Below are 24009 nucleotides of genomic sequence, written 5' to 3'. Positions count from 1 at the left end.
GCTTTTAGTTTGGTATTATAGTATGATATAATTTCAGTTCAGCCTTCATTCTGCCACCAGTGACTGTTGTGGTTTGATTAACAGACTTGACTTACAAGTGTGTGCAGCCTGGCCAGCTGGTCCAGCTGTTGGCTGGGTGACACTGGCCAGCTGGCTGTCATTTCTTGGCTAAAAGGAGACCCCAGATTGTAAGTGCTGCTTCTCAGCTATGGGGCAGACAGGAGTGAGGCACTGCTGGATCCCAGCTCACCTGGGAAAGAAGCAAAGAAACAGCTTCAGAGTTAGATGTAGTCATCAGTCCCTATGTTTTGTAACCTGCCATGGATCAAAAGTATCTGGGAAAAATTGCAGGCTCATTTTCTGGGGTGAGTAGTTGATCCCCTTGTTTTTCAGGTTTCCAGACAGTTGCCAGTATAACTTGGATTTGATAGGTTTTCTACTTCGTACCTGTTGCAGTTGATCATTTCTTTGCTAGGACAGAGACCACTACATTGATGTTGAACTCTGAAAACGTCCAGTGCCCCAAGACCTGGAACAGACTTGAAGAAAGACAGGAATTCTCTCCTGTACCCTCAATACCCCTCTGCTGGGCCATGTGGACAGGAGAGAAGTCTGCCTGTGCACAGGCAGCAGTAAGAGCTCAGACTTGGAGTGGGGCAGAAGGAAGAGCCTGCAGCAAGGAGGCTGCCAGGGAGATAGATCAGCATTGCCCACTGGCACAGCTAGAATTCCAGAGAGAGGGATGTGAAATCGAGCTAGGAGGATGGATTTCTTAATCTCACCTTCCTTCTGCTGTCATATACACCTGCTGCTGCACAACTTGCTGGAAAAATGGGCCAGAGTTATGGCAGGGTGTCTGATGCCCTCCTGGAGTGCTGGTTCCTATAACAAATGACAGTACATTCCTGCTGCTGTCTGCTGTCCCTTTAGCAAAAAGTGGCAAAGGTCTGAAAGTTGGCTGTAAAAGGCACAACCCTCCTGCTGCTGACCCATGCAGGTTTCATTATGATGCCACAATGGAATTTCTGAGGTTTTTTTTTTCACCACTTCTCATACTTTAAAGACAAGGGAAAAAATTACGCTCAATATATTTATTCTGCATTATAGCTCCTAAGGTTTTAAAGGTGAAGAAATGTCAGAATTAACATTGCCTGTGAGAACCTTCATCCTCCAATCACACAAGCCTTGCATATGCATCAACACATGCAGAGTCTTCCAAAGTGTGGGCTCTAGGGCTGCATGGATAACTTCACTAAATACTGATAAAGAGGAAAGGGGTGAACCTTAGTCAGGAGAAGGCACTGCATTGTTCATTAAAAAATGTCATTTTGTTCTAATAATTTGTAATGCTAATAATACACTAGGAAATCTGTGATATAGTGTGTAAACATGATAAAGTATTGGGAAAATTCAAGTTCACTACAGTTTGGCTATTAAATATTTTCAGTGAAGTAAAGTGAAACAGCTCAAGGCTGCAAAGAAGTGATCCAACTGGCAGATTAGTAAACTGAGAATTCACACCCTTAATTTGTAAATATAAATAGTAAAGTTCAGAAGTGAAGTCCTTAATAGACCTTATCTGTCAATAAACTTTCTTGATGTAAATTTTTAATATTATAAAAGTAGTGTCTTTAAAACAAATTCTTCCTATGTAACATTTTTACTGTTTTTCTAAAATATTCTAAATTGAAATAAAGAGCTTTTAGAACTGGCTATCAAACTGGTTCTTGTAACAATTTCTGAAAATTTTGATTACCCCAAAACCTTTCTTACTCCAAAACTCGAAGTAGACCTTACATTAAGTGTTACAAAACCAAAACACAAAAGAGAACTTTCATCTTGACTGCAATTGGAATGCAAGTGGTTGGATTAATCCCAACCTTGGAATATTGCAAATTTCTTCCATTTTATTTTTTCAATGGGTCTGATTTTGTGTATTCAAACAAACTTTGTTGGGGTCTCACCATTCTCCCAAGTATTGTAAACTCTCAGTTTGCCTTTTCCCCTCAATTACTGCCCGTGGAGATCAAAATGCTGCCTTCTGTAGCAAAATCTATGGTGTTACCCCATCATTTCTGTTTTGCTCAGCTTGCATGAACTGGGGATTTGGGAAAAATACCAATAAATGACATCCTCTTAATAGCTCTGCTTGGAGATTACAATCCAAAGAAGCTCTCAGGACAAAAATAGTATTTCTCTCCTGTTTGTGCATTGCCAAGCACACTGTGGGGTCCTGGTTTATGATTGCAACTGAGACAGTACAATTATGCAGAGTAATAAAGCAGGCCTGTTGAATTAAATGATGAAGGTCATTTGATTTCAATTAGGATTAGCATCTCCTGGCCCTTCACATGGACCAGGGCCTTACAGTATGAGCTGCTGTAGGTAGGGAAATAACTGTGTTCTGTCTTTCTGTACAAACAGGGCACCAGGCCCCCTGGTTTAAAGATACTTGATATTTTTAAGCTGCCATGAAAAATAAGGCAAGGGTTTGTTTTGTTAGGAAGAACTTCAGAACATGTTCAAATTTCAGCATGGTCCTTTCCAGAGTAAAAAATCTGGAATTAAGGTGACACACAAAGACCATTATAAAAATGTGTATTTTTAAGAAATAATTTGACTAAGAGAAGGACAGGTTTTTCAGCGCTTTCTTTTCCTGGATGGCAGTTATCCAAGTGAGACAGCCCACTAAAATCACTGGAACTGCTCACAGGAATATGAGTTAAACCATGCAGCTCTCAGTGTCTTGTTTATTACTTGAACAAGACTTAAATTGATGCAATTTGGTATTCATCTTCCTTTCCGCTATTTATGAGGGCTGCTTTGCAATTTTGCATTTATTTCAATTTTTACAATGTAAGTATGGATATCACTTACACTTTTGTTTAGATTTACTTTTAGTTTGAACAAATGTCAGTTGTTCATTTTAAAACAAAAGTAATTAGTAGGCTTTCTTTTAAAAACAGAAAGAAAACACACAGACATTTTGACTGAATATGAAAGAAACCTATACAGAGAAAGCAGAATTCTTTTTGCACTAACAGTACAATTTTCTTTGTTTCACATTGTGTAAGAATAGAGTTACCAAAATGTACACCAGCTTTTTACAGGAAATGAAATAAATCAGTAAATGTTTCATAGAATGAATATTGGGATTAGCTAATATAAGGATTTCCCAGTGCTTCTCTGGCACATGGAGAACTTAGAGTGGAGAGAGAAAGAAAAAGAAGAGGAAAAAAAAATGTATGCAAAGTAGGGTTATGCAAATGACCTTATCAGGGCAAGCAAAAGGCCTCTCCACCATGCCTGCCAACTCGGAAATAACAGCTATGGACACACTCAGCTCCCTCTTCCTGAGGAGATGCAGCTTTAGCCTGTGATGTTGGCAACCACACCATGAAAGGAGATTAAAAATTGCCTCCTCTTTTATGTCCTTTTAAGAGGTAGGCAGAGGTGTTAAATGAATCCTGGAGAGGACAAGCACCCTGATGATATCCCAGTACCATTTTTTCAATTTCATATGGGTTCTAGCAAAGGGACAAAGAAACCACTAGGCTTTGACAGGGGCACAGAATTAGTCCCAGATTTCTCTTGAGGCATTGGTATCCATCCATCCATCCTGACTTCCAGTTTGAAGGGAGAAGGCAAGAAGAACCATTACCACTGATTTTCACAGGAGATGCAGATATGCTTTTCAAGTTTCAAAGCCAGTGTTTTCAAAACCAAGGGCAGGCACTAATTGATCTGTACTTTAACATTCAGCTGTGTGGATTGAATTTTTGGTCAATATGACATATTGGTGAGGATTTTTCTTAGCTAGGGTTGGTCTCAGATGTCAGGAGGCGACCAGAGGGTACAGTCAGGTGAAGGGGTTGGCTGAATTGTTGACTTTGGGTTGGGTGCACGTGCTGAGGGTACATCCAGTGTGTCAATGCTGCTTTATTTAAGTTGCTGCTTCCCAGGCTTAAAAGATAAACCATGTGTGCAGCATTGCTTAAGCAAAAGGGTAAAGACTGAAAAGAACCAGAGGGAAAAATAGTGACAGTGCCATGATTTTTTTTGTACAATGCATGCTGCTCACTCCTTGTTTTCCTTCTGATAACACCAAGACGTGCAAACAAAAGGCTCCTCTTGCCGAGTCAGCCTCCTCCTCCTCCTCCCACCTGATTCCGTCAGCAGAGTTGCAAAAGCATGACTTGTGACAGTGCTAAATTAATAAGGCTGAGGTTGGGTTGACAAGAGAAATCTCCACTTCACACGGTGTGCACACCTCAGGGGTAGTGGGGGGAAGAGGAAATCTAGAAAAAATCCAAAATGAGGCATCACCAAACATTTTGTTAAAAATCAATCACAGTGCTTTCTTTTGAGACTTAATCTTAGAGGGAAGTAGTGTTTCAGGACCTAAATCAACAAATTTGATCACAGCAGGGAAGACACGGTATTGAACAGGACCAATGGCCATTCCAGCAGCTTTGGAAGAAGATAAAAGAAAGAAATACTGTAATTTATTAAGGAAGAAGCCACCTCACAAATAAACCTTTTCTGAACTTCCCTTGTTGGTTATCCAAACACCTGAATAACAAGGGTGTAAATCTTTTCTGAAACTGCATTCATGTCCTCAGAAATTCTGCATGGTCTCAAACATGAGGACTCTGTTTTCATGAACATTCAGTACTTGGGTCCATATGCTCTGTGTTTATTATCTGCCAGAGAGGTGTGAGACATCGAGTTTGCAGATTTTCTCAGGGCTTCACGGGAAATTTTTGACACTTTGCATTCCCTAATGTCATTTTGTGTGAAATTGCTGAAGAGGGCTTCTCCCACTCCTCAAATTGACAATGTGCCCATGTCTGCATTTCTGCCCTATGCTGTCAGTGCCAAACTGACTGACCCCAGTCATGGGGGGTGGGGAGGAAGGAATCACATCAGTAAGCAAAGTATTTTAGAAAAGTAGTTTTCCACTTGAAACTTGTTAAGAAGAAAGAAAAGACGTGGGAATGTCAACTTGCTTTGCACTTAGGGGTACCAGTGAGCTTAGTAATTTCTGTAATGTAGGAATTACAAAAGCAGGCATGAAGTGAAAAGCTAAGGAAACCTGAAAAGTTAGGTTAGAAGGTGTCCTTTCTTCAAAATGTAGTTCACCATCCTTTCCTAATATTTGTGTTTGCTTCCAACCTTCTTAATTCTCCAGTCTGTCTTTTTTAAAAATGATGTTCCAAGCTTTGCAAGTTGGTTGTGAGTCAGTCTTCCCAGGAGAGCAAAAACTTGAGATGATTTGGAAGTTATGATACAAAAGAATGAAGCAAAACTGGTTTGGACTTTGTAAACTAAGCAAGTCGTGAATCATTGGAAAAACAGAAGAGAAATTACTTCATGGAGACACCTGTGTAGCTCTCCTGACTTCAGTGTCATTGTGATTGTCTGAGTTTTTGTGAGTACAAGTGGTGTGTGAACAGACAGACCTACAAATCTGGATTTCTGCAATAGATAAGATAAAATAATTAGACAAATGTCCTTCACAGAGCTGACTAAAATTTGCCAATATACGGGGGAGCACAGCTAAGACAGTTTTAATTAGACAGGTTGGTGAAAAAGCATTTCAACTTCGTTTTCTCAATATCCACATAATGAAGTGTATGAGGACTCCAGTAGTTTCCTGGGGTTGGTTCCTGGGGACATGAGCATGGTATGCACACCATCATGTTGTTGTGCTGAATCCCTTCCCCTTCCTGTCTGCCCATGTTGAAATGTCCTCCAGGCAGGTGGTCCTCTTGCCTCAGTGTTTTATGCTACCTGGCACAACTGTCAGCCCTGTAAAGAAGCCATCAGATGTTGTTAAATATTTCTGACAAGTGATACAATTTGATTCTCTTTCCCAGTACTTAAATTTATTTAACCTTACTTAGCCTCACTCCTTCAAAAGAGATGGCACTGTCAGTGGGACTGAGGGGTGAGTTCCTCACTCCTCCCTGCTGTCACAGCTCCACAGCCCATCCCAGCTCAGCTCTGGGGGCTCACAGCACACTGTGCCCCTCTCCAAGGACAGGTGTCTCCTTTGCCCTGGCATGCTTGCAGTAGTTCTTTCATCATAGCAAGCACAGGGATGGTCATGCTTCCTGTGGGAGAGGAAGAGTGGGAAGGACAGGAGTCCTGGAGATAGATTCACTGATGTCGAGGTCACTGAGTGTCTGTACCAGCACAGTAGGATTATGTGGCACTAGGAATTGTGAATCTGGGATGATACAGTTACCCATCATTACTAGCCTGCAGCCTCTCTCACTGCACCTTTACAATGGCAAGAAACCCAAAAAGCAGGATGAGACACAGCCCTCTTGTGATTTAGCTCATCCATTTGTTTTCCTTTTCATTCAAAGCTTGATCCTTTACTGGAACTGCATAGGTAAATCATTTGCCTCTATTGACATTGCAATCATTTTTCCACTCCTGGAAGCAAGCCTTTCTCAGTGACATCATCCAGATTAAACTCAAGTGATGCAGCAAGCCCATGCATTATTTTTCAGTGGAATGACATGTTCTGTTAAAATACCAGCTAAAGCATTTTCTCAATTTTCTGTCACTACATCCAGCTGTTATTCTTTTTGCAATTTGCCACCTCCCTGCCAGTTGTGTTGACCTAACTGTTAGTGCAGTTGTGCTCTTAATCACGTTCAGAAAGCTGATCAGACAGAAACCAATGTACAGGTATACATGAACACAGATTCTCTCTCATCAAGAACACAGCACAGCTCCTCCACCAAATGCACTGGCACATCAATGTAATGGCCAGAAAACATGACAAAGTCAACAGTCATTAAACACTACATATTGTCCAAGCTGTCACCTAGGACAAGCTGGTTTGAAGAACACTGTACTTACTGCAGACACCCCAGTACTGAGATAGAAATTATCCCAAACAGGATCTTGTGTGCTGTCCCAAATGATAAAGTTCATTTCTTATTCCTTGTAACAGTATTTTCAAGTGGTCCTGAGTAGAAATACTAATGCCTCAACTTTGTATGACTTCCATAGAAATAATAAATGCAAGCCAGTTTTTTGGGGGCCCTAATAAGAGAAGTTTGTGGGTATGTTGACTAGCTTTAGAGCAAGTAGGAGTTAAATGCTGGAGAGGAAGCAATTCTCAAGATGCAGCAAAGATAATCATGATAATTTATCATCTGATAATCAAAGAGCACACACTTAATTCGTTCTCATTATCAATGTATTTCAAGCACAAGTACCTCAGTTCAAGAGGCCTTTCTGAGCACAAGTTGCACTGGAAGGTTAAAGGGCCCCATGGAAATGTAATGCAGTTACTTCTCCTGCATGGGTGATGTGTTGTAGTGCAGTTTGGAGTCCATCTCAGTGGCCTCCTTGTCCCCTGAATGTGGAGAAGGACCTCTGGCATCTAGAGCTGTTCTTTGAAGCTCTTCACCTTTCTCTAGGACAGCAGTGTCTTCTTGGAGAAATGACTGACAGTTTGTAAGAGCTGTAGGGATTTGGTTCATTAAGGAACCATCAAGAAATGAAGCTAAATCTGGAGTTTTTAATCATGTCAGAACTCCAGTTTGCAGCATCTTGGGAGTGAGAGATGTATGCAGCATGCTAAGAATGGGCTTTTACCTCCAAAGATGCGGTTCAGAACTAAGTACACTGTGCAGTGTCCAAAGTCGTAATTTGTACAGTTTCCTCCAGTAATTTAATATTTAATGTCACTTGAAGGCAGGTCTTTGCATAAAGCACAGAAGAACTCGTGTACTGGTGTACTGAAGCAGGATGTCATAGCCCTCCTGCATTAGGACTCCCCAGACAAAGCCTGCATGAGCAAGACATCCAAAAGCAACGTCAGTTCCAGTAAAAGTATGACATACTTCTACCACATGCTGGTGGCAATTATTTTTTTTTTCTATGGTGATTTGCTTAATGGTTACAGGCAAAGTAAGCCATGGTTCTGGGCTGTGCTGCCAAAATCTGCTTTTACAGTAGCAGCACAAGTGCAGCTGCAGCTCAGGAGCCTTGGAGCCCCAGTGCAGAGGAAGCCAGCAGATGACATCTCGCTGTTACAGCCTAGACTGTTCTGTAGTGGAGCTGGCCTCACGTTCCCTGGAAACAGCCTGGAAAACATGCTCTTTGTGTACACACTCACCCCTCCCCAGCTCTCACAGTCACACTTGAGTTAGGAAACAAAGTCCCAGCCAAAATTCCTCAAGGGAAAGGGACCCAACTTCTTCAGGATGTGAGCCTCTGAGAACAAAATCTCCCTGTGAGAAAAAGGCAGCTTCTTAATACGGAGGATTATAATGTTGTTGGTGGTGTTTTGTTGATATGTGAAACTGAGATTTCAAAACTTTCCACTTGATTCAGCTGTACAAAAAGGACTTCCTGACCCCTCTCTTACAAAACTCTAGGATCTCTCTAAATTTGCATCCACTGGAAGATCAAGATGGTGCAGCTGATGGTAGGTTAAAGTGATAAATTGCTGAAAGGAACCATCTTAATTTTAGGCAGCTGTATTTATTGCAGCTAGCAACTATTTCTTCAGTTTTTCAAATCTTTCAGTAGTGTTGGTCAGGTTCCTAAACCTGGAGCTTCCAGTTTGGTTACCAGCATTACTGCCACATAGTGTAAGCATGGTAATAATCTGAGCACTCTGCTGCACTGTACAGCAATTAAGTAGCAAGCAAAAGACTTAAATAAAACCACATGTAGGTCCAGACTACGAAGATCAATTTATTTCTGATTACTTTCAAATCTTCAACCCTCAGCCAGAGATCAAGGCCACATTGTGTTAAAAGAAAGAAACAACGTGTATTGACAGTTCCTTCTAATATGGGGTTGGGCTGTTTACCTTAAAATTACTGTTGCCAGGATGCATCAAATAATTGATACAAGAAGTGGGGAGGTTAAGTAGGTGTAAAGGATGTAAAGATGCTCTGCATGTGTCCAGTTATAGAGAGGAGCAGAATAGAGTTCCTGGATTTGATTCCTTGGTGTATGGGCAGGCATCCAATGCCTCTGTGCCTCACATCTGTAAAACAGATATAACAATCTAATTTGTCTTCAGTTGAAAGGCACTGTGTAGTATAAATGGGCAAGTGTTACTAAGTATCAGCAGTGGCCATAGCCAGAAAAATGTAAAGAATGCTTTTTTAGACATGGAATTTTGACCTGGATGAAGATAAAATTGGTTTGAAACAATAAAGAGTTGCTGAGAAGAAAATGAAAGTTTTTATAATCCCTTGACTTCTACTGGCAAAACTGTTTGCTTCTGGCAGCATTGTCTCTTGAGCTATCTACCCTGTGACATTGTCAGGGCTCAGCTGCTCTTGTTTAGGATAGGGCTTTTGCACATACAAGGGAAAAACCGACAGAAGACATTTCTTTCAGCTCCTTTTGGAAGGGAGCAGTAGGAGAGCAATGTTTGCTCCATGGACAGCAGCCAAAAATTGGTTGAGAAGAAGTCAGGACTAGATTAAGGCTGTAAAGGGAACAGATCCAAGGCAGCATTTCCCCCCTGCCCATCCCACTGCCACTGCTGGTGCTGCACTGGCTGCTGTGGCAGGAATGCCATGCTGGGACAGCTGTGGGAGCAGTGTTCAGCTGCTGGCAGCCAGGCAGTGCCCTGCTGTCCATGGCTCACTGACCCCTGCTGCACTTTGGCCTTCTCTGAACGTGCTGCCCAGATGGAAAAAGCCAGCCTTCACCCTGCCCTGGAAGGAAAGCTCTTGTCAGGCTTCTAGGAAGGCTTTGCAAACAGCATGAAAGGAAGCTGGAGCCGTCTGCAGAGTTCTTAAAAGCTCTTGGACATGGCTCATGGAATGAGTGCCTAGAAAACCCACTGGTCTTTTCATCACCTCTGTGGTTGCTCACTTCTTTGGTAGCTTTTCCCTTTCAGAACCTAAAATCCAACTTCCAACACACAAACCAGCACCATTATCTAGACTGGTTTGTCCTAGCCTGGGTGAATTCTGTTTCAGGCCACAAAGTGCCTGTCAGCAGCAGGTAGACTGCTCCAGCATTGTAATATTCTCTGTTTCTGACTAATCCCAAAGTGGGGCAGCTCACAGAGAACATTCTAATATCCACTTATTCTATAGGTTCACTCTGGATGATGCAGTAGAAACAGAAGGGAGACCTAGTGGCTGCTGTGGGTCAAATGTGGATCTCAGTTATAAGAAACACAGCACAGCTGGCCACATTAAACCATTGGGGTTGCACTGGAAGCTTTAGTCTGACATCAGGTACAACTCCAAGGACTTCAGGAATTGGTCAGCAGAGTTTGGGGACTTTTCTGACTTGCTGGGGCCGGGGGTCTTAGACATAGTTGAGTAATTTTGTCTGAGTTACTTCATTTACTGACTTGCCTCTACATAGAAAAGGGCTTGGGCATAGCGTGAGAAAGAATATATTCTTCATTTTGAATTCTGTAGTGTGGCTTCAAATTTTGTGGGGTTTTGTATCGGTGACTTCATCTGCCATCGTTAATCAGTGAGCTGTCTCAGCCCAGCAAGCTAATTTACAGTCCTGCTTGTGCATTTGATCAGCAAATGCAAACCATGTGTAATGTCAGCAGGTCAAACGAGGTGATGGAACATGGGATTTTCACCTCAGTTCCAGAAAGGGCCATAGTTGCTTCCAGGAAGCTGAGCTTGGCACAGGGTGTGGGCAATTGAAAAGATTTATTTCCCTGTATGAGAGCTCATTCTAATTGAGCATTTTCCAATCAATATGTTTCTTACAGACTTTCCAAAGGCTGCATTAGGAAAGCAATTTTATTTATTTTATGACCCCGAAGCCCTGAGGGATTCAGATGTGTCAGCTTCCCAGGGTCTCTGTAGAGACAGTGAAAGGAAAAGGGCTGGGTCACGGGGCACCACACCAGCCAAGTCAGCATGGCAGAAACCCATGGCAGAGCTTTGCTGGGTTGGTTTCTGCAGTGTCTGCACACATGGAGGCCCAGAGCAGGCACAGTGCACAGAACATTACCTGCACTTGTGCTCGACCTCTAATACCTTGTTCAACAGGACACCAGGAGAAATAAGCTTGTGCTTTTTATTTCGGATTACTCCTGAAAAAGCTGTTTTGCCCTCTGTTCCCAGCAGTGTAGGAGATTCCTCAAAGCCTTGTCATTCTGATTACAGGCACTTTCAGACCTTCTTAAAGAATGTGCAAGCCTCACTTGTGGTCTCTTTTCCTGCCACAACTCCTGTGTTCCCTATCCAATCATTTTTTTCCTCAACAAGACCTGTAAAGGGGAATTTTTATCTGCTGCCATGCATTTCCTTTGTACCACCTCATACTCACCTCCCAAATAATTCTCTCTGAGGATTAGCCAGGATTAACCTTTTCTTCATTTTCTACCTATGCTTATCTCTGGGCCTGGGAAGTGCAGAGCCAGCTCTCTACTGTAGGATGAGGCAGTCCCTGCAAGCCAACAGAATAGCCACTGCTTCTCCACTGCCTGGGTCAAGGGGCACCTGCTGGAAAGAGCAAGTGGTCAGGCACATCACTGCACACAGATTTCTGTCCCCTACTCCTAACAGCAAGTGCACAGACCGCCAGCAGTACAGGATTTACCCTGCGGCAGGGCTACATCTCCCACATGTATGCTAACCCCAGAACAGTCCCTGAGGGCACTTAATTACACTCTCCATCTGCATGGGAATAGCTAGGCATGCCACAGATTTCTGTTACCTCTGAGGAACTGGAAAGACTTCCTGAGAAAACAAGATCTTTGCCCTTCGTGCCTTTACCTTCCACAGAAGTGATAATTCTAAAGAGCAGCCTGGGGGTGCTGGGTGCTTTAGGGAAGTCACTTGTGTTCAGAGATGGATGAGCAGCCCCAGCAGAGAAGGTACAGAACTGCTGCCTCAGGAGGACCTTAGTGCCTCAGTTTGGAAAGGCTTCAGCATGATCCCACTCAGCTCTTGAGCTCAGCACTGCCCTGCTGGGGAGCAGCCTGGTGGTGGTGCTGGTTCTGTCACGTCCAAGCACATACCAGCACAGGGCCCCTGGTCTGCAGCAACAATCAGTGTCTCCAAACAGGGAACCAGAGAGCAGCACACACAGCACCATGGCAATGCTGAAATAGTATCTTTGGAGCAGCTGTGCAGCAATTTGCACTTCAGAGCATTTTGGATGTTAACTGGCAAAGCACTATGACACCTCTTTGCATTTTGGTAGTCTAGCATTCCAAACAAAGATGTGAGATGGGAAGGGACTTTAAAAAGTTGCTCTGTCAGAATCTGAGAAAAGGATTTTAATCTAATCATATGCTTTTCTTCCAGACTGTGTGACTTTATACAGAAATTAAGACCAAAACACAACCTCATTTTCACCTCTCCTGCTTGACATACACCATCATATGCAGAGGCACATATTATGTTTTACAGCTAACAAGGAAAAATTTTGTTAATCAATAACAAAGAAAGAGAGCATCAGTTCCTAAAGAATTAGGAGACATTCAAGTGTTCTGAACTTCTCCAGCATCATTTTCCCCACTAAAGGCTTGCAGTAGCTACAGACTTGAGCTGGCTTCCCTGATGCTGCCAGTGATGAGGCATCTGTCCCTGGGTATTTGGAAACCAGCTGCTGATTTGCATGCACTGGCCCCTTTGCTGTTTGCCCAACCATGTTAAGTAGTTTTTGGCGTGGGAGTGTGAACAATTCTGTCTGCCCTGCAGAAAGCAGGGATAAATTAGAGGTCTGTCTTTAGCCCCTTCTCACACCATCATCCTGCCTGCCAGGGGGAGGATGGAGAGCATAGCTGAAGTGGAACAAAAAGTGAGACAGAACTTGCTGTGAATGCTGTTTTCCATGTGCGTGCTGTCCTGTGCCTGTGTCCTCATCTTGAAACTAAAGCAGAACAGCAGCTCTTGGTGGTACAGTGCATCACATTTTGCATTGGATTTGTGTCCTCAGATGGTTCCAAAATGAGTCAAGGTGAAAACAGCCTGTGGTACATTATACTTCACATTTTAGCTGTACCTGTTGCATTCACTGAACACAGCAACTCATACTGTAAAATGCATACTCTGTCTTCCAAACCAAAGAACGGGTTGCTGAGTGCAAGTGCTTTGCATGATTTAAAGTTGGCTACATCTCTTCAAAAAACAAAGTTGTAACTTCACCAGAAGTCTGTGGTCAGGTGAAAATATTGCTAGCTGTGTAGTTCCAATTGCAAAGGTTGTACTGCCTGAGCAGAGCACTCTTTTTCTGTCCTCAAAGCCTGACCATGCTTCAGTTTCCTGAAGGGCTCTCTGTCAGATGTCAACTCTTCAGAGGCCATCAGCCTAAACTGTCCAACAGACCAGTACATTCCTGTTTGTGCCCATGTCTGTTGGTGCTTAATAGGTTTACTGGCTATTTCAAAGTGTAAATCACCCCATCAGTCCCTCTCCATTGTACTTTGCTTTGCTGCTTGAGAGTAGAAAGGAGCAAAGAGTGGATTCCTTGTGCACTCGGGATGGTTACCAGCTTGTGTGAGAATTGATGATCCTCATCATTTATAGGGTCACCAGAGTAGCAGATGTTAGAACAGGACTTCAGGTGAGGAGTATGCTGCAGAAGTAGATAATCTATTAAGACACCAGTGCATCAGCCTGCAGTGTTAGAAAGGTGAGCATGGACTTTTCTCCCTGTTTAATGCATCTAAAGCTGTCAGTTTATAAACATGTCAGTAAATTACTGTATTTTACTCTGCTGGAGGTGGTGCTTGGAAAGTGACAGAAGACAGAGAATATGCTGGATCTCATAGAGCCAGATTTTGATGGTTTGCACAGCTTTGTCTAACCTGCTTTCAGCTGTTAAGTTCAGGAAGTTTTTTTTATTGTTTATTTTTGCACTACACAGATAGGGAGACCAGGATGGGGACTGCTTGCTGTATTTCAACCAGAGGTGCAAAGGCAGAGATGGGAGCAGAGCCAGGTCTGACTCTTAGGTCAAAATTCAAATTGGCAAGTCCTTGGGCACTGAGAGGACAGGCTGGCAGAAAGGCAGCATCCCCCATGTCTGATCTGCACCTAGTGAAAGCAGCAAAAACTTCACACTGATTTCAGCAGTTGGTTCAACAGGCAAAACTCTGCCCTCATTTTGCAACACAGCTCTTGTTTTCCTCACTTTATTCTCCTTGGTAAATATCTTTGTTAGTTAAAGACAGTGCTGTTAGCTTCTGCAGAGAATAAAACCAGAGAGATAAAAAAAGCCCATTTTCCTTCACTGTGGGCATGACAATAAAAGAAGATGGAGAGAGGAAAATAAGAAACAGCATCCAAAGAAGAAAAATAGTATAAGTGGGATTAGGTTTTCTTCCACGGACAGTACAGGAAAGCATTTTCATCACCTACTGATAGCAGTGTACACTGTGCTGCAAAATCCCTTCAGCTGCAAAGCCAACCATCTCATGACCTTGTTTTCACAAAACCAACTACTTCTTCTTAAGAAGGGTCAAAGAAGGTGGCATTCAAGTTTAGTAGACACTGTACTGCTCATGAAAGAATTATTTTTTGAATGACAGTTTCTGAAGCACTTTTTAGCAACACTGCTGTGCACCCCTAGAAAAGCCTCCTGTGACTGAACTGTTTCAGCCTCACAAAACAATTGGACATGTGGTGGGGGAATGTTTTTTTGAGAAACTTAACTTCCCAGGAAAGCAGCAGGGCAGGAAGGGAGGGAAGCGAGAGAATAAGAAATCCATCTAGGGAAAAGCAGTTTACTTATTTTATGGCACCTTATGTTTTCCAAACACAATGTAAGTGTTTTAATTATGGGATCACCCCAGGGGTGGAGTGATGTGGCACACCCACCCACTCACTTTTGCCATAGCCAAACTGAATTAGACTGGCTGCTTGCTGATTTCTCAGTAATTTCAAGCCAAGTGGTCCTAGGACATATTACTTTGGGGCTTTTCTCACAAGTTTCAGAGGTGCTACTGAAACCCAGCAGAGACCTCATTTGCAGTGTGAAGTGCTGGGTCTGTTTCAGAGCTGCCAGCACAGCTCAGGGGGCTTGTCCCAGTCTATGTAACTTGGATGTTCTGGGTCTAGCACTCATCAATCTAAAGCTCTCTTTGGACAGTACTTTTGTACTAATTGAACAGAAGTCAAAAATGTATTGTCACCTGCAGGTGGGAAGTGTTGATCTCTGTTTGTACAGGGAGTGATTTATTTATTACATTGTTATCTGTAAGGGAGCACACACCTCATGTTGAAGTTATGGTACAACTCTGTCCTTGTCAGCCTGATTTTCACAGTGATGTTCTCTTTTATTTAATGCCTTATCAGGTGAAGTACACATCAGAAGGCCAGTTAGATTTCTACACAACAGTTCCCCTTTGGGCAATTTTTTGCTTGCGTGTCATGGCAGAGAGGGAGGCAAAAGAAATCACACATGAGCATTTCAAGCACTCCTCAGATGGTCTTGTAAAACCCTTTCATATGTTGTGGTCTGCCTGCATCATGTCTCACCTTTCTCTATTAGCTAGAGCAACAGCCTGGGGTCTGGAGTGTATTTGCTGCAGGAATAGCCCTTTATTCAGCAGAAGATGAGCCTCACTCTGGCATTTTAAATGACAGTTTCCATGTCTCTGAGCAAATCTACACCTCACCCCAGTCCCTTCAAAAATAAAGGTCCTACAGAAAACTCTGACCTCAATAAGTAGACCCTAATTCATAGGGGGAAGAGAATTTGCTTCATAAGTAATTAAAGGCTACTACTTGTTTCTGTAGTACAATAGTATGCTACAGTTGAGAGCTAATGAAAATTCTTGCTATGGCTGTGCAGGCATCCCTTCCTTAGGTCAGCTCTGACCCTTTCTCAGGCACAATCTCAATTCCTCTTCTGACAGAGATTCAGTTCTGTGTGCAGCTGTGGCTCTGGGACTTTCCAAAGCCGTTGTCTGGGAATCTGGCAAAGCAGCAGAATGCAATTCACTTCATGTTACCTCTTGCTAAAACAGAAATAAAAGGGTTGCCTATCTGTTAAAGAAGTTAAAACCAAACCAAAACAAGAGTGGTACAACTCTCTCAGGCTTCTTTTAGTGCTTGGTAGGAGGAGGGTAATCAGATCTCAGAGAATGGTGTGCCAGGAAGGAAATTTCTTCCCATGTGCAGTGTACAATCAGCCAGGTGCAATATAAGGAAGGGAGGTTCATCTTCCTCTGAAGCATAAGGTATTGGCTTCTGCCAGAGGCTGTGTACCAGAGATCTGATCAGATATGGCAAATTTTATGTTCCTATGCACAGTGGGTAAGCTTTGTAGCAAGTCAAACAATGAGTCATCTCACGAGGGGGAAAGGAAAATAAAGCTTTTATCGCCTATTGGATTGGAGATAATCTCTCTGCTTGGGTATAAACAGCTCTTCACCGTGCTGCCTTCTCTCCAGGGGAAGGAAGCTATTTTAAATTTGTGTGTAGAACAGATATTGAATTGTCATACCTCCCAAGCTTCTCTGCCTGGGCCCAATAAAGGTACCAGACAAAATGTCTGATGGTAATGTGGTTGGGCCTCTGTGAGTAAACACAATAGCCTAGGCTGTATATACTGTATGAGCTGGCTGGCACAAAGGGAGTGCCAGATTCTCCTTGGCACCTTGGAAAATCTGTCCCCAAAGCAAATATCCCTACTATTTTACTAAAAAATGGTATACCCTCTTAGATTTACCTAGTTCCATTGGTAATACCTGATTGCTGTACAGGAAACACAGGCTAAAGCAGTGCCAAAGGTGGCACAATCTTGGCTCTGGCTTTCCTCTCCAGTGCAGGAATGGCACCTGCTCATGTAATGGCACCTGGAGATGGGGTGGGCCTGTGCTGATAATCACACTGTTACAGGGGCTGTATTCAAGCTGCTCTTCCTTACAGACCCCACCCCAGCCACCTGGAGAGAAGGCATGGCTGTCTTCCATTTGACAACTTTTTATTATTCTTGATCCATGAGTGTATAAAGGGGTGTGAAGAGAGAACACACCTCTCTTCTGTGAAAGGATACACACCAAGGATGGATGGCACCAAGGACTTTTCCTGCTTCTTGCTCTGCACATCAGAAGGAGCACGTGGAGGAAAATCCTTTTGCACAGTGGAAACCTGGAATGAAATAATGTCCTGTGAGCTTTCTTCAGGCTGCTGAGTCAGTTTTTTGTTCTCAATATGTCACAGATAAACCAAAGTGCCAAAGTATTTCGCAGTCCAGTGCTTAGAGTAATCCTGTACCAGCATGGCATTGCTCTCCTACCCTTTCCCCTGAGACTCTGTAGGTTATGCTGTGGGGAGAAAGAAGGGATTCAGTGATGTCTGCCTGTGTTCCTGTGCCTTGTCTCAGTTTGGTAACAGAACTGTGCTCTCTTTCTGGCCAGGTTTGCAGCCAGTTTACTGGAGCAGGGACGATGTGGCCCAGTGGCTCCGGTGGGCAGAGAAGGAGTTTTCCTTGAGGCCCATTGAGAGCAGCACCTTCGAGATGAACGGCAAAGCTCTGCTGCTCCTGACCAAAGAGGACTTTCGCTACAGGTCCCCTCATTCAGGTGAGGATTATTTACAGAAGCTGTCATTGCAAAGAGAGAGGAAGCTGCAGCAAAAGCTCAAGAGGGTCAGAGGAGGAAATGGTCACCTTTGCCAAGGTGGATTGGGAGAGGGAGGGTAAAGGGAGGACAGAGACACTTGGATGAGGCAAGGACAAAAAGGACAAAGAGAGAAGGAAATCCTGATACACCTGAGTTGTAGGCATATTTGAATGCAAATTCAACCCCAAACATCCAACCTGTTTATAGTTAAAACTCCCTGCAGAGCTCCCAGAAGGCAAGCTGTTCTGGCAGCATTTTGTGACTTCCAGCTCTTCCTGCAAAGGCTTATCTGTTCACAGGCCCAACTACAGCAGCAAGTCAATCAAGTGCTCCAGCCTCTTTAGGCAGCCTGTATTAGCATTTTGCCTCCCAGTTGTCTTGGCTGAGGTGCTGCTAAAAGTGACTGCAAAACTCCTTCCTTGGGGACTTTGCCTCTGTTTAACAGCCCCTGTGGGTTTTGCTTTACTTTACCATATTCTCACATGTGCTGGAGTCCAGCCCTCAGCACAGCACAGACAGGTGTGTGAATCAGTCTGCCTATTGCTCAAATTATGTCTTCATTTATTCACAAAGGAGATTTAGAAATGTGTGTGTTGCCTGCCTGTATTTGTATCCCCTGTGGTCTGTCTGCTCCAGTTACACAGTCAGAGTGAGCCTCTGCCCTCCTTTGTCAGGGATGTTTAAATATGAGCTGTGAGCTTTGTTTTTTGTGACCACACAAGGTACTCCTGTTAAATAGAAAGGCTTGGACTTCAATCACTATAGGTGATTAAAGAGCTTGGACCAAGTGATGACAGAATTGCTGTGAGGAGGCTTCCAGTGCAAGGCTCACAGGGTGCAGGAGTACAGCTGGCACTGCTGGGATCCAGCTGATAATCAAGCTGTGGGTCTGATTCTGCACTAACCTGCTTGGCCACTCTCCACAACCATCCTTCTGCAGAATCTGTCTCACAAACTGTTGCTTATGTTTAGTGTATATAAAGTTTTTTAAGCATGTGCTTCAAATCCAGGATTAATTTTGTATGGAAGAAGAGCCCAAACGTTAGTGTCTATTGTCAGACACTACACTAATGTCAAACATTAGTAATGTCTCAGTAATGTCAAACCTTTCTCACAACTAATACCTAGAAATGTCTCTTTTTTTTTCTTTTTTTTTTTTTTTTTTTAATTCTGGTGCACCACTTGGAGTGAAAAAATTAGCCCTGCTTGAAGCAAAAGGAGTACTGAAAGCAGGGATGTGGGCAAGGACTGCAAAGGACACCTTTATGTATGTTGTCTGCAACTCCCCTTCCTGCCTGCAAGTTATGTTCCTAGTCTTCTCCTTGTGTGCTGTGAGGGCACTTGAAATAAGCAGGATTAAAAATGTTTCTAGGCTGGAAATAGAGTGTTCCCAGAGAAGAGCCTTTGACTTGCAAAATCTCACTTTATTCAGAAGGCTAAGCTGAATTTGGAACGAAATAACCCAGCTAAAGGCCTCCTCCCTTGCATTTTGTCTCTTCCTTCCCTCCAGGTATTCCCCACTGATAATAAACCTTGTGGAGGTTATCTGAGTCAGTCCCTAAAAGTTGAAATAATGTAGGTAAAGGGACATTAGCTCAGCATTTCCCAGAATTAACTGTACATGAAATTGAAGAACTGTGAAATAATGTTTGCCACAGAGGCATTAAGTTTTTCCAGACTGAGGCCACATGAAAGCTGTATCATTTCCCCTCATGGTTAAAGCAGGAGAAGGGCATCACTCCCACAGTCTTGCCAAGAAAGGGGCTCACAGCCTCAACACTCTTCTGTTCAGGGCTGCCCAGGGAAGGGAGGCAGCAGAAGAGGGAGGGAGGCAGGGAGGGAAGAAGGAAAGGACAGGGAAGGAGGGAGTACAAAACATTTTTCACCATCTTAACACTGCTGCATCTGGGTGATTCAGAAATCTCAGCTATTTCATTAGGTAAAAAAACCCCAAAAACACAGACAGCTTTATGGATGTTTTCACTGGTCTGTCCAGCCAATCAAAAGAGGTACAAATTTGCTGCCTTATTGCTCTGAGTGTTACAGCACTAGTTATTTATGATTATGCCACTGTTGCATTCAATGATGGAAATTATGTGGTAAAATCACTTTTTAGACTTTAATGTAACTGGGTGCTCAAGGCTTTGTTTTTAATTAGGCTTTCAGATATTGCAATCACCTTTTAAAAATGCCCTAAAGTCACTGCTGAGACAGTAAAAGCAGCTTAGATGTTAAAAATAAAGGAAACTGAACTATGGAAGGCAGTATGGCTTTAACTGTTTCACAGCAAGAAACACAAGTTGCCCACAAATTAGAATATTGTCAGTTTACAGAGACAAGACACAAGTGGTATGCAGTTTACAATCTCATAGAAACAACTACTAAAAACCCCCGTGTATGAGAAAACTCTCCCAGAAAATCTAAGGTTTCCTAAGTGAAACTTCACTAATTTGATTTTCAGATAATATGTAATTGTTGCAGCCTGTTTCTCTGTAATATGAGCAATGACAAAGAAAAGAGCTGGCAGAATGAAAAGTCAAGAGACTTCCTATCCTGTGATGTGCAATTTCACTTTGAAATGCACAACCAGTTACACCAGACCAAATGTAAAAGTACCTTATGTGTTTGGTGTAGATGTTGGAATAAGGTCATCCATAGAAGATGAAATTTATAAAAGGCACAAAATAAGCAGTTAGTCCACTGGTCTCCTGGATATTGTGGTGTTATGTTCCATTAAGGAAAGATACAACAATTATGGTGCCAGGGAATGTCATTCTGTTTTGCCACAGTCACTCTCAGAAGTGTGATGTGCCTTTTTTCCCTTTCAGAGGAGAACTTTGCATGGCGGTGAAATGCAGGATTTTACTGCTAGCATTTTTGGGTCTGAAAATAGCACCCAGGAGCCGTGAATTCATGCATCAGATGGCTAAATGAGTCTTCTCATCAGTTATTTACATTTTCATTTCCTTTTTCCTGCTGTTTGTCTTTCAGGTGATGTTTTGTATGAACTCCTCCAGCAAATCCTGAAGCAAAGGAAAGCTCGTATGCTCTTCACACCCTTCTTCCACCCTGGGAACTCTATCCATGCTCAGCCAGAGGTCATATTGCACCAGAATCATGATGAAGGTAACTCTGTCTCATTCTTACAGCAGCTGCCATTACAGAGGCGAGTAGGAATTATGTCATTTTCTTGCTCCAAAGTTACTTAAATAAAGCTGCTCTCCTCTCTCTAGATTGTTCTAGCTTTAGAACAATCAAATGGTCTAGTGAGTCAACAAGCCCTTCTCCATTTATCTTCTATTATTTTGTTCTGTTTCCAAAGCACCTTTAAAAGCTATGTCAAATACAGATTGAAAAGCAGAGCATTTTATTGACCCTATTGATTCATTTTTCCTCACACCCAGTTAGGTAGACAGAGGTGCTTTGTGGACTTTTAGTATCCTGGAGATGCAGCTAAATGCAGTTGTTGGCAGAGCAAGGGTGGGCAGCCTCAGGGGGGAATATCCAGCTCCCAGTCACTTCAGCTGGCAGTCTGTCAGAGCATCATGCCAGAGTTCCTGGCACTGAGCCCACCACATTGCTCAGCTGTTGGGCTGGTTGAGCAATTCCTGGTGAGAGAAGTGGGCTTCTGCAGGTTTTCTCTGATTTTTACTGTCAGAATTACTTGCTTAGGTCTAGTAGTGTGCACACATACCATGACTATCAGAGGTGATGAAAAAAGAATAATTAAGTTTGTGGAATTTCATATTTGGGCTTCTTCTACTGCAAAATGGAAGTGTGCTTCTTTTCACTGGAAAATTGAGGTTTTAATTTCTTCAAAAATACACATACTGAAGTACTTCTTGGATTTCTTGGGTATATCATAGAAAAATATAAAACTTAAGCTTTTTCAGAGGTCCTTTCCACGAAAGGCAGGAATAATTTTTTTCTATTAAAAATTAATTCAATTTTCAATTTAAAAATCTAGGAAAAAGTAGTGTTACTCCTTTTTTGAGTAAACAGGAGAAGAGAATATAAGTGAGTTAGGACACCTGGTCTCTGCTAACTGGAGAAAAGGTGTGCTTATTCTATTGATATGAATCTATTTCAAGATTCAACATGGGATTGCAGGAGAGGATTCAGGGGTGCTGTCAGACCTGTACAAGTTGCCTGTGGCCAGTCTGAGGTAGCCAGAGTCAAATGGCACCAACAAAACCCTGAAACTAAGCCAACAGCAGGACAGCAGCAGGTGAAGAAGGACACTCCAAAGTGTTTCCACACAGCTGTGTAAATATTCCAGGTTAGCTGAGGTTCAGTTGGCAGAGCTGAGCAAGTGACAGTTGCCCACTGTATTCAGACCATCAGTAAAATCTCAGTCTTTCCCTCAAGCTTGGCCTTCACCCATGTGTTGCCATTCTAAATTTCAAACAGAAATACTAGCTGCTCTCTGACACTCCTACATTTAACATATGGAGCAACTTCGACTAGAGAGGATTTCACAGGGATGATCAGTTGGCCTTTCATTTGTGTCATTTAAAAAATGTGTCTTTTACGATCTAATGATTAAGAAACAACTTAGATTTCTTCCTTACAATACTCTGGCTGCTTTTCTCAGAGAGGTCTGTGCTATAACTTAAAACTTCTCTTTATAATGACAAAAATTAGTTCTTGGTTTGCTGTGAGAGGAACTTCAAAATAAGCAAAAGAAACTACAGCTTGCCTGCCACAAGACTGAGCAAGCAAAAAATCTCTATGCCAAAAATTTACAGGCAGGTGAATTTGTTTATTTGGACATTACTTCTTCCTGTTTCACAAAGTCACTTGGGAGAAACTATCACACAATTGAGTGTTCATTTTGCCTCAGCAAAATACAACTTACTTAAAAAAGGAGAATGAATGCAAGGAGCAGAACTTAACCCAGGCTAACTCACAGACTGTGACACTGGGGACAGATTTTACCCTGGCCCCATTCTGAGTGGTTAAACTTCACAGGTGATGTGTCTTTATTATAATCTCTCCTTACTCCAGTGATCTTTTCCATTTTCTGGCTCTTTTTCCTGTTTCCTAATGGATTATACTTATGATCCTGCTTTTAAATGCTTTCCCTCTAGTGGTTTCTTACTAGGCTTAAACAAAGGAGGTTTGGCTGTTAGAAATCAATTGACTGCAGTTCAGGATATTGGCTTGGAATGGGCTCTGTCCCTGCAGAGGGATGAGCAATGGAAAGTGAATTACCTTCATCTCCAGTGGTCCTTCTGACAGAGCTCTGAGTCACTGGATGGGATGCCATGCAGGAAGCTTACACTGTCATTCCCTGCACTTCTTTCATGGCTAAGCAGAGGGGGCCAATCTTTGGGACTGTCATGCCAGCAATTGTTCACTCCCAAAGTGCAGCCCCACCCATGCCTGTAGGGATAGGTCAGCAGATTTCCTGGGAGGTGAATTTCCTTTCACAGCTTTGTCTTCAAGAAAAGACTGTTGCTCATGTGGAATGAAAATCCACAGTGAATCTAGTGCCTGAAATTATGTACCATATATGCTCAACTTAAAATCACCAGATGTGCCAAGGAATGAATGTGATGAGGATTTTATTCTGTTCAGGGTCATTTGTAGCAGTCCTGCTTAGAGCTGAGTTGAATTGTTTTATGGCAAACAGCATCTTTGTCCATGAGGGGATTCTTTTGTTAAGTACTTTAAGAAAAAGATCTTGAAGGAAAGTGAATCATTAGTGTATATCCATTTGTGGTGTTTCCTCTTCCTGCTTTTCCAAGAGTTCCTTGGCCTCTACTTTCTGTCCTCTCTGTCCAGATTCAGTATCACCATGGTTTGGAAGCAGACAGACAGAAACACCTCTGTTTGGAGTTTGTCAGAGCCAGCTAATGGCAAAAAGCACAGCAGAGCATTCCTTTCTACTTTAAAGTTAGGTGCTCCCTTCAGCCAAGGCATTAAATAAACAGGACAAACAACACAATATTCTGCATTTGCAGGCCAAGAATGAGCACAGTGCATTTGAATGTACAGTGATGGGGGTGGATGGTCTGTAGAAGATAGGACACTGAGTAAAATTCAGGAGTTGATTTTCTTTCTGTAGTGGCAAAGAAAGGAGACTTTAAGGAAAGCCACAGAGAGTAGGTACAGTTGTAAATTTTCCCTCTTTGATCTTCATTTGGGCCATCCCACATTTGCTGGCCAGATTGTATTTAGAAGTGTTTGGGTTTAAGCAAGAACAATATATAGCTCTGGAGTTTTATGTCCTCCAGCTGTTCCATTGTGATACCTTGAACAGCCCTACAAATGCATTTTTCTTGTCTGGGACCACAGGTGTGTTTAACAGGTATTCTAGAGCCATCTAGGTTCTGCCTAAAATTCCAGGTTTTCCTGTAGACTTTATTGTTCTGGTACAGATGCTATGTCACTGTCTGGCACTACATTTGCTCAGGACTTGAGCTTTTCCTGTTCAGGCCATTCTCTGGGTATGT

General features: G+C 42.7%; 1 protein-coding gene across 3 annotated transcripts in view; it reads left to right on the top strand.

Moving 5' to 3' along the window:
- ETV6 (ETS variant transcription factor 6) overlaps window positions 1-24009 on the top strand; it is a 122927-nt gene that overhangs the window by 76730 nt on the left and 22188 nt on the right. For all 3 annotated transcript variants that reach the window (XM_084206361.1, XM_084206360.1, XM_084206362.1), the window contains exons 3-4: window positions 17348-17512; window positions 20543-20677. In XM_084206361.1, coding sequence (XP_084062487.1) covers window positions 17348-17512; window positions 20543-20677 — 300 coding nt within the window. The remainder of the gene's footprint in view (window positions 1-17347; window positions 17513-20542; window positions 20678-24009) is intronic.

This window comes from Fringilla coelebs, assembly GCF_963513975.1.
Source record: "Fringilla coelebs genome assembly, chromosome: 5".
Classification (NCBI taxonomy): Eukaryota; Metazoa; Chordata; class Aves; order Passeriformes; family Fringillidae; genus Fringilla; species Fringilla coelebs.
The sequence above is the reverse complement of the archived record's forward strand: the minus strand, read 5'-3'. Positions and strand labels throughout refer to the sequence as shown.